At 36.7% G+C, this 15,004-nt stretch overlaps 1 protein-coding gene across 1 annotated transcript; it reads right to left on the bottom strand.

The window, feature by feature from the left end:
• Window positions 1-10,942: 10,942 nt before the first annotated feature.
• Window positions 10,943-11,881, bottom strand: LOC142847256 (olfactory receptor 7E24-like). Its single transcript, XM_075967974.1, has one exon. The coding sequence runs from the start codon at window positions 11,879-11,881 to the stop codon at window positions 10,943-10,945; it is 939 nt and encodes a 312-aa protein (XP_075824089.1).
• Window positions 11,882-15,004: the final 3,123 nt, after the last annotated feature.

The raw sequence follows: 15,004 nt of genomic DNA, 5'->3' as shown, positions 1-15,004 counted from the left end.
AGTTCAAGTCTCTTGCCAACCCTAAGGTGGCTCCCTTAACTAAGAATTGTGCTTCCGTGCTCCCCTATCCAACCTTCCTTTATCCAAATCATCCTGTTTCCCCAAGTTACCCCCATACTCCCCTTCTCACTTTTCTCTCCCCATCTCCCCTTACCCCCATCCCACCCCACTCCCAAGATCCCAATTTTCTCCCCGGAAAATTTGTCTACTTCCCGTAGCCAAGAGGATAACTATATGTTTTTCTTTGGGTTCACCTTCTTATTTAGCTTCTTTAGGTTCACCAATTGTAGACTCCGTGACCCTTATTTATTGCTAGAAACCAATTATGAGTGAGTACATCCCCTGGTCATCTTTTTGGGTCTGGGCTACCTTACTCAGGATAGTGTTTTCTATTTGCATCCATTTGTATGCAAAATTCGAGAAGTCATTGTTTCTTACCGCAGCATATATTCTAATGAATATATATTTCACACTTTCTTCATCCATTCTTCCATTGAAGGACATCTAGGTTGTTTCCAGGTTTTGGCTATTACAAATAATACTGCTATGAAGATGGTTGAACAAATACTCTTGTCATATGATAGGGCATCTCTTGGGTATATTCCCAAGAGTGGTATTGCTGGGTCTAGGGGTAGGTTGACCCCGAATTTTCTGAGGAACTGAAACACTGATTTCCAAAGTGGTTGCACAAGATTGAATTCCCACCAGCAATGGATGAGGGTTCCCCTTCCTCCACAGCCTCTCCAGCAAAGGCTATCATTGGTGTTTTTGATTTTAGCCATTCTGACAGGTGTAAGATGATATCTCAAAGTTGTTTTGATTTGCATTTCCCTGATTGCTAAGGAGGTTGAGCACGGCCTTAAGGGTCTTTTGGCCATTTGAACTTCTTCAGTTGAGAATTCTCTGTTCAGTTCAGTGCCCCATTTTTTAATTGGGTTAATTAGCATTTTAAAGTCTAGTTTACTGAGTTCTCCATATATATTTTGGAGAACAGACCTTTGTCTGTTGTGGGGTTGGTGAAGATTTTCTCCCAGTCAGAAGGTTGCCTTTTTGTCTTAGTGACAGTGTCCTTTGCTTTACAGAAGCTTCTCAGTTTCAGTAGGTCCCATTTATTCAATGTTGCCCTTAATGTCTGTGCTAATGGGGTTATTCCTAGGAAGCGATCGCCTGTGCCCATCTGTTGTAGGGTACTTCCCACTTTCTCTTCTATCAGGTTCAGTGTGTTCGGATTGATATTGAGGTCTTTAATCCATTTGGACTTGAGTTTTGTGCATGGTGATAGATATGGGTCAATTTTCATTCTTCTACAGGTTGACATCCAGTTGTGCCAGCACCATTTGTTGAGGATGCGTTCTTTCTTCCATTGTATACTTTTAGCTCATTTATTGAAAATGAGGTGTTCATAGGTTTGTGGGTTAAAATCCGGGTCTTCTATACGATTCCATTGGTCGACTTCTCTGTTTTTATGCCAGTACCACACTGTTTTCATTACTGTAGCTCTGCAATAGAGTTTGAGGTCAGAGATGGTATTCTCTCCAGCAGATCCTTTATTGTATAGGATTGTTTTGGCTATCCTGGGTTTTTTGTTTTTCCATATAAAGTTGATTATTGTCTTTTCAAGATCTGTGAAGAATTTTGATGGGACCTTGATGGGGATTGCATTGAATCTATAAATTGCCTTTGGTAGAATTGCCATTTTTACTATGTTGATCCTCCCAATCCAAGAGCAAGGGAGGTCCTTCCATTTTCTGGTATCCTCTTCAATTTCCTTTTTCAATGCCTTAAAGTTCTTGTCAAATAGATCTTTCACTTCCTTGGTTAGAGTTACCACAAGATATTTTATGCTATTTGTGGCTATCATAAAAGGTGAAGCTTCTCTGATTTCCCTCTCTGCTTCCATATCCTTTGTGTATAAGAGGACGGCTGATTTTTTGGACTTGATCTTGTATCCTGCCACATTACTAAAGGTGTTTATCAGCTGTAGGAGTTCTTTGGTGGAGTTTTGGGGGTCGCTTATGTACACTATCATATCATCTGCAAATAACGAAAGTTTCACGATTCTTCCTTTCCAATTTGAATCCCCGTGATCCCCTTATGTTGTCTTATTGCTATTGCTAGTACTTCAAGCACTATATTGAAGAGGTTAGGTGAGAGTGGACAGCTTTGTCGTGTTCCTGAGTTTAGTGGGTTGGCATTGGGTTTCCCTCCATTTAATTTGATGTTAGCTGTCGGCTTGCTGTATATAGCTTTTATTATATTTAGGTATGACCCTTGTATCCCTAATCTCTCCAAGACTTTTATCATAAAGGTGTGTTGAATTTTGTCAAATGCTTTTTCAGCATCTAATGAAATGATCATATGGTTTTATTTCTTTCAGTTTATTTATATGCTGGATTACATTGATAGATTTTCGTAAGCCCAGACTACTATACCCAGCCAAGCTTTCGTTCACTATAAATGGAGAAAATAAAATTTTCCAGGATGAAAACAAATTTAAACAATACACAGCCACAAATCCAGCTTTACAGAAAGTAATGGAAGGAAAATCACAAACCAAGGAGTCCAACAATGACCACAAACTCAGACATCTAGAGACCCTTCACCAACACAAATCAAAGAAGGGAAACACACAAATTCTACGACTAAAAAAGTGAACGGAGTTAACAACCACTGGTCTTTGATATCACTTAATGTCAATAGACTCAACTCACCTATAAAAAGGCACAGGCTAAGAGATTGGATAAAAAAACAGGATCCAACATTCTGCTATTTACAAGAAACACACCTCAACTACAAAGACTGGCACCTACTCAGAGTAATGGGCTGGGAAAAGGCTTAGCAAGCAAATGGACCTAAGAAACAAGCAGGTGTGGCCATACTAATCTCTAACAAAGTTGACTTCAAACTTAAATCAATCAGAAGAGATGGAGAGGGACATTTTATACTCATAACAGGAACAGTTCATCAGGATGAAGTCTCAATCCTGAATATCTATGCTCCTAATATAAAAGCACCCACGTACATAAAAGAAACATTGCTAAAACTCAAGGCAGCCATCAAACCGCACACACTAATAGTAGGAGACTTCAACACTCCTCTCTCACCAATGGACAGGTCAATCAGACAAAAACCTAACAGAGAAATAAGAGAATTAATGGAGGTAATGAATCAAATGGACTTAACAGACATCTTTAGAACATTCCACCCAAATAGGAAAGAATATACCTTCTTCTCTACAGCTCATGGAACTTTCTCAAAAATCGACCACATAGTCGGTAACAAAGCAAACATCCACTGTAACAAAAAAATATTAGTAACCACCTGTGTCTTATCAGATCACCATGGATTAAAGTTAGAATTCAACAACAATGGTACCCCCAGAAAGCCTACAAATTCATGGAAACTGACCAGTCAACTACTGAACCATACCTGGATCAAGGAAGAAATAAAGAAAGAAATTAAAGTCTTCCTGGAATTCAATGAAAATAAAGAAACAACATACTCAAACTTATGGGACACTATGAAATCAGTCCTAAGAGGAAAGTTCATAGCACTAAGTGCCCACTTAAAGAAAACAGAGAAAGCTCACATTGGAGACTTAACAGCCCATCTGACAGCTCTAGAAAAAAAAAAGAAGCAGACTCACCTAGGAGGAGTAGAAGACTGGAAATAATCAAACTGAGGGCTGAAATCAACAAAATAGAAACACAGAAAACAATACAAAGGATCAATGAAACAAAAAGTTGGTTCCTGGAGAAAATGAACAAGATTGATAAACCCCTATCCAAACTAATCAAACAGCAGAGAGCAAACTTGAAAATTAATAAGTACAGAAATGAAAAGGGGGACATAACACACAGACACAGAGGAAATTCAGAGAATCATTAAATCTTACTACAAAAGCCTGTATGCCACAAAACTGGAAAATGTAAAGGAAATGGGCACTTTTTTAGGTAAATACCATATACCAAAGTTAAACCAGGACCAGGTGAAAAATCTAAACAGACCTGTTAGTCGCGAAAAATTAGAAGAGGTTATCAAAAACCTCCCTACCAAAAAAAGCCAAGGACCAGATGGTTTCAATGCGGAATTCTACCAGAACTTCCAAGAAGACCTAATACCTATACTCCTTAATGTATTTCACAATATAGAAACAGAAGAGTCATTGCCAAATTCCTTTTATGAAGCTACAGTTACTCTGATACCAAAACCGCACAAAGACTCAACCAAGAAAGAGAATTATAGACCAATCTCACTCATAAATATCGATGCAAAAATCCTCAAAAAAATACTGGCAAACCTAATCCAAGAACACATCAGAAAAATTATCCATTATGATCAAGTAGGCTTCATCCCAGAGATGCAGGGCTGGTTCAACATACACAAATCTATCAATGTATTCCATCATATAAATAAACTGAAAGAAAAAACTATATGATCGTTTCATTAGATGCTATAAAAGCATTTGACAAAATTCAACATCCATTTATGATAAAAGTTTTGGAGAGATTAGGGATACAAGGGTCATACCTAAATATAATAAAAGCTATTTACAGCAAACCCACAGCTAACATCAAACTAAACGGAGAGAAACATAACGTCATCCCACTAAAATCAGGAACACGGCGAGGCTGTCCACTCTCTCCATACCTCTTCAATATAGTGCTTGAAGTTTTAGCAATAGCAATAAGACAACATAAGGGGATCAAGGGGATTCAAATTGGGAAGGAAGAATCGTGAAACTTTCATTATTTGCGGATGATATGATAGTGTACATAAGCGACCCCAAAAACTCCACCAAAGAACTCCTACAGCTGATAAACACCTTTAGTAATGTGGCAGGATACAAGATCAACTCCAAAAAATCAGTCGCCCTCTTATACACAAAGGATATGGAAGCAGAGAGGGAAATCAGAGAAGCTTCTCCATTCACGATAGCCACAAACAGCATAAAATATCTTGTGGTAACTCTAACCAAGGAAGTGAAAGATCTATTTGACAAGAACTTTAAGGCATTGAAGAAAGAAATTGAAGAGGATACCAAAAAATGGATGGACATCCCTTGCTCTTGGATTGGGAGGATCAACATAGTAAAAATGGCAATTCTACCAAAGGCAATTTATAGATTCAATGCAATCCCCATCAAGGTCCCATCAAAATTCTTCACAGATCTTGAAAAGACAATAATCAACTTTATATGGAAAAGCAAAAAAACCCAGGATAGCCAAAACAATCCTATACAATAAAGGATCTTCTGGAGGCATTACCATCCCTGACTTCAAACTCTATTACAGAGCTACAGTGATGAAAACAGTGTGGTACTGGCATAAAAACAGAGAAGTCGAACAATGGAATCGTATGGAAGACCCGGATTTTAACCCACAAACCTATGAACACCTCATTTTCAATAAAGGAGCTAAAAGTATACAATGGAAGAAAGAAAGCATCTTCAACAAATGGTGCTGGCATAACTGGATGTCAACCTGTAGGAGAATGAAAATAGACCCATATCGATCACCATGCACAAAACTCAAGTCCAAATGGATTAAAGACCTCACTATCAGTCAGAACACATTGAACCTAATAGAAGAGAAAGTGGGAAGTACCCTACAACAGATGGGCACAGGAGATCGCTTCCTATGTGTAACCCCAACAGCACAGACATTAAGGGCAACATTGAATAAATGGGACCTACTAAAACTGAGAAGCTTCTGTAAAGCAAAGGACACTGTCACCAAGACAAAAAGGCAACCTACTGACTGGGAGAAGATCTTCACCAACCCCACAACAGACAAAAGTCTGATCTCCAAAATATATAGAGAACTCAAGAAACTAGACTTTAAAATGGTAATTAACCCAATTAAAAAATGGGGCACTGAACTGAACAGAGAATTCTCAGCAGAGGAAGTTCAAATGGCCAAAAGACACTTAAGGCCGTGCTCAACCTCCTTAGCGATCAGGGAAATGCAAATCAAAACAACTTTGAGATATCATCTTACACCTGTCAAAATGGCTAAAATCAAAAACACCAATGATAGCCTTTGCTGGAGAGGCTGTGGAGGAAGGGGAACCCTCATCCATTACTGGTGGGAATGCAATCTTGTGCAACCACTTTGGAAATCAGTGTTTCGTTTTCTCAGGTAATTCGGGATCAACCTACCCTTGGACCCAGCAATACCACTCCTGGGAATATACCCATATGCCCTATCATATGACAAAAGCATTTGTTCAACCATCTTCATAGCAGTATTATTTGTAATAGCCAGAACCTGGAAACAACCTAGATGCCCCTCAATGGAAGAATGGATGAAGAAAGTGTGGAATATCTAAACATTAGAGTACTATGCTGCGGTAAGAAACAATGACTTCTCGAATTTTGCATACAAATGGATGGAAATAGAAAACACTTTTCTGAGTGAGGTAAACCAGACCCAAAAAGATGAATATGTATGTACTCACTCATAATTGGTTTCTAGCCATAAATAAGGGTCACGGAGTCTACAATTGGTGATCCTAAAGAAGCTAAGTAAGAAGGTGAACCAAAGGAAAAACATATAGTTATCCTCTTGGCTATGGGAAGTAGAAAAAATTGCCGGGGAGAAAATTGGGATCTTGGGGGTGGGGTGGGATGGGGGTAAGGGGAGAAGGGGAGAGAAAAGGGAGAAGGGGAGGATGGGGGGAACTAGGGGAAAAAAGAGGATTGGGATAAAGGAAGGTTGGATAGGGGAGCACGGAACCACAATTCTTAGTTAAGGGAGCCACCTTAGGGTTGGCAAGAGACTTGAACTTAGAGTGGCTCCCAGGAGCCCAAGCCGAGGTCCCCAGTTAGTTCCTTGGGCAGCTGAGGATAGGGAACCTGAAATGACCCTATCTTATAGCAATACTGACGAATATCTTGCATATCATCATAGAACCTTCATCTGGTGATGGATGGAGATAGAGACAGAGACCCACACTGTAGCACTGGACTGATTCCCAAGGTCCCAATGAGGAGCAGAAGGATGGAGAACATGAGCAAAGAAGTCGGGACCACGAGGGGTGCACCCACCCACTGAGACAGTGGAGCTGATCTACTGGGAGCTCACCAAGGCCAGCTGGACTGTGACTGAAAAAGCATGGGTTAAAACTGGACTCTCTGAACATGGTGAACAATGAGGGCTGATGAGAAGCCAAGGACAATGGCACGGGGTTTTGATCCTACTTGATGTGCTGGCTTTGTGGGAGCCTAGCCAGTTTGGATGTTCACCTTCCTAGATATGGACAGAGGGGGAGGACCTAGGACTTTCCACAGGGCAGGGAACCCTGACTGCTCTTTGGACTGGAGAGGGAAAAGAGTGGGAGGAGGGGCAGAAGGGTGGGAGGAGGGAGAGAAGGGTGGGAGGAGGGGGAGGGAAATGGGAGCCTGGGACGAGGTGGAAACTTGTTTTTTTTTCTTCCTTTTCTCAATAAAAGAAAGAAAGAAAGAAAGAAAGAAAGAAAGAAAGAAAGAAAGAAAGAAAGAAAGAATTTATATTTCTTTTTATGTGGGTTAAATGTTCTGTAAATAATTGTTAGGTTCATTTGGTTTATTATATCTGTTCACTTTAAATTTCTCCATTTAGGTTTTTTTCTCCCTCTTGATGGGAGTGGAATATTGAATTCTCTCACTATCAGTATGTGAAGGTCAGTATGTGGTATAAGCTGAGTGGTGTTTTTTTTCCAACTTGGGTACCTGTGTGTTTATGGCATAGATATTAAGTATTTAATGTCCTTTTGGTGTATTTTTTATGAGTATATGTTGTTCTTCTCCATCTCATGTGATTATTTTTGGTTTGAAATTCAGTTTTGTGCTAACCTAGTTTATGACGTCACATAGGTTACAATGTAATCTGATATTTAGTGTGTCCTGTGTCACGCCTTGAAAATAGCATTATCTATCTCTTCTCCCTGTCATCTGACTCTTACATTTTTTTATTATTTGTCTTCTGCAATGTTTCCTGAGCCTTCGCATGCATGGAATAAATATCCTCTTTAGAGCTGATCCTTTAGCCATCACTTATTCTAAGCATCATTAACTGTATGTATCTGCTATTGATGACAAAGAGAAGCTTCACTGGTTAAGGATGAGAGGAACATTTTTCTGTGGCTATAAACATAAAATTTAAAACTACAATTTGATGACATGCCAATTTAGCTAAACAAGAGTAATGAGATTTTTTTCTTTTGTCTTTGAAATCCCTACCTATATGTTTTGATCAGGTTTACAGTACCAAGCATATGTTTGCTACTGTGGAGAGTGTATCAAGCCGCATTGATAGCAGTTGGTTGCTCCCATTGCAGTTATAAGACAATTGCACTAGTTATCATCTATCTTGCATGGCAGGTTGGCACTATCATCTGTACAATTCCTTTCTGGGAAGCACACTGAAGACTTAACGCTTCTGAAGCCTGCATAGCACTTCAGCACTGTGAAATCTAGTAGGAACAAAGTTTAAGCTCGGCTCAATCTTAACTTCTAGTAGAAATAATTGTTTTATCATTTAATTCTGGTTGGTAACCAAGAAAGATTAAAGTACTCTACACTGGTCAGCAGGCATCTGTAACAATTCTGACCAACAAAACATTAAGGAAAGTTAAGGAAGTTAACAGATACACGCACCTGGCAGACATTTTATGTTTTAAGTCAGGAGGTTTTTGTTTCATTTTGTTTTTCTTGGTTCAATCTCACTGCGATAGATCATTTTAGCCTTCACTGGTTGAACTTTGGTAGTTTAAATTTTTATGTTTTAAGTCAGGAGGTTTTTGTTTCATTTTGTTTTTCTTGGTTCAAACTCATTGTGATAGATCATTTTAGCCTTCATTGGTTGAACTTTGGTAGTTCATATGCATTTAGAAATTTATTTATTTTAGAATTTCTAATCTATTGGAATAAGTTTTAGAAGTATGACACTTTGATCTTCTGGATTTCACTGGTATATGTTATAATGTTCATCTTCATAAATCTAATATGATAAATTTTGTCTTTTTTCCTATTTCTTTTTGTTAATTTGGTTAAATGATTACTAATACTATTGATTTTTCTCAAGAATCAACTTTTTATTTCATTTTTTTATTTTTCGTTTCTATTTCATTGTTTTCTTCCCTAACTTTACTTTTGTTTTTCTTCACTAATTTGTGGCTTGTTTTTGTCTTGTTTTTCTAAATCTTAAGGGAATAATTCAGCTATTTACTTATTATATTTTTGATTTGAAATACCAATTCTTTGAATTGTAATTGTAAACATTCCTCTGAGTTTATTGAGTACCATAAGTTTTGATATATGTTGTATTTTCATTTGGATCCCTGTTGGTAAAGAAATGTCACAAATAGAAATGTGTTTACATCTTAAGCACCTAGTCACAGATTCTTTTAGAATTCAGATTTAAAATTTGTCCAGTTTTCTAATATAATTTGATTCAATAAATATTGTAAGTAGATGGTTAGATGGTTTGTGGATATTTTCTCTGTCTGGGCCAGTGCTAGAGGTGCAGAGGAAGTGTACAGGAGAAGCAAAAAGTCTGATGGCCTCTTAACCTGTCAGTGCTGTATGCTGGCATATGACAGGAGTGTATCTGTTATTTTTGTGTATGTCAGTCAACTGAAAGATTTAGAAAGTTTATAATTGTTTCATTATCTTGTCTAGGATAAAGAATATTTAGTTTTTACTCTCATCAAGTTATATGTCAATATTAAATCAGTCAATACTTATTTTTATTTACTAGAAAGGGGTAAGAGGAGTTGGTTTAGTTTCAACATATAGAACATTTTGTATCTATTGATGTGATAAAATATTTCTAAAATCAGGAAAATAGCCATCATTTTTGTTGAAAACTAATATACAATTCCTCTCTATCTATTTTTGTGAACATCAAATGTTAACCATTTTTGTTCAGAACCACATTTTCTTAGGGCTGCTATTGTGGTAATGAAACAGAGTTACCATAAACAAGTTGGGGGCTAATTTGCTCATACTTCCACAGCACTGTTCAATATTAAAGCAAGTTGTATAGGAACTGAAAAGGTGCAGGAACCTGAGGGTAGAAGCTGATGTGAGTCCCTCAAGGGCATATTCTTACTGGTTTGCTTCTCATGGGTTGATCAGCATGAATTCTCATAGTGAACAGTATCACCAGCCCAGGGATGAAAAGAACTGCTTTGAATTGGGGCTTCCACATTGATCACTAATTAAGAAAATACCCTACATCCAGATATTATGGAATCAGTTTTTAAAATTGAGATACCCTCCTTTCAGATAACTATAGCTTGTGTCAAGATGAAATAGAACTAGACAGCTCACATATTAACATTTGCTATAAGACCACAAATGTGCTATTATTATAAAATCAATATCAGGAATATTAAGATTTAAAATATTTCAAGTCTTTGAAATGATTCTATGCATATTTATTTAGATAAATTTCATACGGTGTTACTGTTCTTTCCAATTTTTATAGTGTAAGGGTTTTCATGGGAAGAATAGACGACTGTAAGAATTATCAGGATCTCAGTTTGTTTACATTCACAATTTTCAGCAGCTATCATTATCATATAACTCATAAGTTTAGTTCATGTTCCAAACTGAATTTTTTTGGGAAATATAAAACAACTAAATTCAGTTGAGTGTGGTGGCATACATCTTAATCCTGACACTCAAAAGAGAGAAAAGCAGTTACAGAGTTTTCAGGATAACGTGGCAAATACAGAAAAACCTTGTCTCGAAAAAAAATAAGTAAGTCAAAATAACTGAATTACTCTATTGTCACTCTAGTAAAATATCCTTTTGTTGTGGATAAATGAGGATAAATTACAGTCATCAACCTTTAGAAGCAATATGGATCCAATGAGGCAGAATCCACAGTTCTAGGTGCTTAATTTTTCTAAGTTTTCCAACTTGCATCTTATATTAAATGTATGGCGCCTGTGTTTAAATAACACAAAAGTGGAGCCTTTTTAGGGAACTGCTAATGTCCTGATTCCTCAGACTGTAGATGAAGGGATTCAGCATGGGAGTGATCACAGTGTACATTAATGAGGCCACCACATTGTTTCCAGAAGAGCGAGACAAAATAGAACCAAAATATTCCCCAAGCCCGGTTCCATAAAATAAGCACACCACCGCTAGGTGAGACCCACAGGTGGAGAAGGCTTTATACCTTCCTCCTGAAGAGGTAATTCTCAGGATAGAAGAAATTATTTTAAAGTATGAGACAAGGATCCCTGATAAGGGAAAAACACCAAGTATGATACCAATAACATACATGAGAATGCTATTATTAAACGTGTTGTTGCAAGCTAAATTTAGAAGCTGAGAAGGGTGACAGAAGAAATTAGTGATCTCCACATCTTTGAAACATTTAAATCGTAAGGCAATGAAACTGTGAAGCAGGGATTCAAAAAGGCTCGCTAAAAATGACACTAAAACCAGGATACCACAGCGACAGGGGCTCATAATTACTGTATAATACAGGGGGTGGCAGATGGCAACAAATCTGTCATATGCCATCACAGTCAGAAGCATACTATCCATACATGCAAAAGTGACAAAAAGAGACATCTGTGTCAGGCAGCCCACATAGGATATGACTGAACTGTGGATTTGAAGGTCTGCGACCATGTTGGGGACTGTGCTAGAAATGAAGCCAATGTCAGCCAAGGACAGAAAGAAGAGGAAAAAGTACATGGGAGTGTGGAGGTGGGAGTCAGAACTGACAGTCAGGATGATGAGCAGGTTCCCAAGGACTGATATCAGGTACATGCCCAGGAACAATCCACAGAGAATGGGCTGCAGTTCTGGATCATCAGAGACTCTCAGAAGATAGAATTCTGAAACATGTGTGATATTTTGCATTTTTATTTTCATCATTACCTTTTAAAAAGGAAAGAAATAATGGTAAAAAGAAAGCCAAATATAAATTCACTCCAAATTCTACATAATTTGAACGCTAATAATCTCATTTATGTTGTTACATGTTCTTACAGAAGTATTTTTGCATCCCACAAAGGCAGCCTTTCTTTATTGCTTCATATGTTATACACTTCCTTATGTGCACAAGTAATTTATCTACATTCATTTAAGCCAAGTTAGAAAACCATAACCAGTAGATAAAAGGGGTATATAGTGACAGGAAATAGAACACACTCTATTTTGACAACCAGTAGAAGTAATACTATCTCCCTCTAAAGAAAAACATCATTCAAATTCAGCAGAAGACTAAGAAGTACACTACTCAACCACAGTTCATTCTACTAAAGATGGTATCATTCCCTCTACCGGAGAATACATATTTGGGAGCTGCAAATACTGTATGCACAGCAAATTAGTTGACACAATAATATCATATGGGAGATTGAAGCAGAAGAAAAACTAGGAGTTCCACTATCTTAGAAAAAGAAGAGGAAACATTGGGAGGAGAGATAGGCAGAAGAATTTGTTAGGGCATAAACATTCTCAAAGTTCATACTTTCCTTAAAAACATAATTATTAAATTCAACATTGTGTGCAGCAAATAGACAATAATAAGATTTTAAATTAGTATCTATTTCTCAAAATAACAGAAACATTTTGAGACAGCCTGGGCTATATAGAAAGTGACTCTTTCTCAAAATAAAGTTGATAATTTAGACTCTTATAGCACTGCAATGTGGCAGTTATTTCCAGAAATTAATCATCATTCTAACTTACCTTTTATGTGGATGATTTTTTTAAAAAAAATTGGACATATTAGTCCTATTTCTGGCTTTGGTAATGCTCAATTTTTTATAAAAGTTGTTTAGCTGGTTGAAGATAATTATATGATATCTGAGTCATTGACATTCACTGCTCCTGGATAATTAAAAGACAATAAATAATATAAAGTTCATTTGAAAATTTAAAAATGTACATGTCTATTTGTACTAAAACAAATAACATATCATTTGGGGGGGTTAGTTGTTGCTGCTTTTCTTGGTGAATTCCATGTTAAATATTCATGACAGCAAGACCTGTAACTTATATTTGAAATCCTTAGAAGCAAGGAAAGCCAACAAATTTAATTCTAGTCTTCTTATTTCTATATTAACATATTAAAAACACTCTTACTGCTGTGTGGATGGTTGTCAACTTCATCTGTATCTAATTTAAAAGAAATAGAACTGATTTTTTTGTCATATCACAGTATACAAATGGGAGAAAATAAACAACAAAAATGAATTAATTTAACCCAACATTAAAGCACATGTGCAAAAGATAAAAGGATAAAAAGAAGTTTGAACTTCCTTGTGAATAACGTCATTCTCCTCATGTACAAGACACACATAATTAACACTTACTGTGAATGGTTGTTGCATGAATGTAGTTTTAAAATATCTTAGGAAAATGACAAGCAGTATTCAGTATCATTAATCAATATATTTAACTGGAAAGTTTTACACAGCCAGATATCCAGACCAGTGATATCAATAATGTAAATTCCAGAAGTCATATTTCAGGCCTTTGAAACATGTTAGTTTAGTTGCACATATCACTGGGTGCTTGAATATTTATGTAGATACAGTGTGCTACCATTGCTGATAGCAACAACAAGCAATATTTATTGAAAACTTTCTAAATGTAAGAAAATATGCAAGAAAAAATTCCACTTTGATTGGATTTAAATAAAAGGATTTGATATCTAGATAACCCTTCATTGGCTGATATTTTGTCATACCTACGTAAAGTAGAATCAAATTTGTTGGAAACCAAATTGAATAGCATGTCTGAAACATCACTTCAAATGCCATAGTCCTCCGAATATAATAGATTATATCAGTATTCTCCCTGCTGCCTCCTCAAATTGGCAGGTTTGAAGACTTTTAATAATCCTCCCCATATCAACCATATCTCACCATTCATTTAGTCAAGTGTCTCTTTCTGGGTCACGAAGAGGCAATGCAGATCTGAACATATTAGTCCTAGTGTCTTATTAAGGTCCACTCTTTGTTCCCTGGATAGATATAAATGGAGTCATAAGCTTCCACAGGCTGATTATTGACCATTCCATGGCCTTAGAGGTTTAATGCAGGAGCTAATAATTTCACAAATGGGATCAGGTTGTACCAGTCTCTCTGGAATTCATGACATTAATTGTAGAAGAACAGGAGAAAGTAAATATCCACAGTATGACTTTGAGCTTTCTGTACTTAGGTTAAACTATTATGTATGAAACCCTGTACGTCATCCTATGTACATTGAAATTCTATACACTTTTTCCATTATTGCTTAGGAACTTGATGAACATTTGTGATCCATCAATTTATGCTGAAAAAATGAGATTTACTAATTCTAGGCCCAGAGAATGGAGATTACATATGGAGACAAGGTACCCAAACCTCATATAATTATAAGCATATGTACACACTTCCACAATATAAAATGGATCCACATTTTTGTGAATGTATCAACATGGTACATATGAAACTTTTCATTTTTCCACATAGAAAATAATACTGACATCATTATTCAAAGAAGTGTTACAACCTTTAAATGACCATCAACTATTAAATTTTAAGTTGTAAATCTAATGTATCAAAATGAAGGATTTATAAGCCTGCAGTTACGCACCATCCCTTTTTTTCCCAAACTACATTGGAAAGAATGTCTCATGTTTTGAGGTGTCACTGTGCTAGGAGAGACTCTACTCAGGGCAATTTTGATGATCATTTTTTCAAGTGATAGGTGAAGATATTCAGGCTGTCATTTATGAACTCACCACTCTCAGAGCTGTAATTATGTCAATTTTGTCAAATTGAACAGGTCAACTGCATGATTTCATTGAAAATGAAACAAATTCCCTTCTGGGCTTCCTTATATCTAACACATAACTACTGAATTAGATTCGATTTCTGCTAGATTATAAACTAATAAAATCAGATTGCACAAGCCTCACTGTCTGGTTCCCAATGAGATTCTGCCACCCCACTAAATCAAAGCAATATTATCTCATGGAGCTTCTCATACAGCAACTAAAGA

This window comes from Microtus pennsylvanicus, chromosome 3, assembly GCF_037038515.1.
Source record: "Microtus pennsylvanicus isolate mMicPen1 chromosome 3, mMicPen1.hap1, whole genome shotgun sequence".
In the NCBI taxonomy this organism is placed as follows: Eukaryota; Metazoa; Chordata; class Mammalia; order Rodentia; family Cricetidae; genus Microtus; species Microtus pennsylvanicus.
Note: the sequence above shows the minus strand (reverse complement) of the source record. Positions and strands in the feature narration are given on the sequence as shown.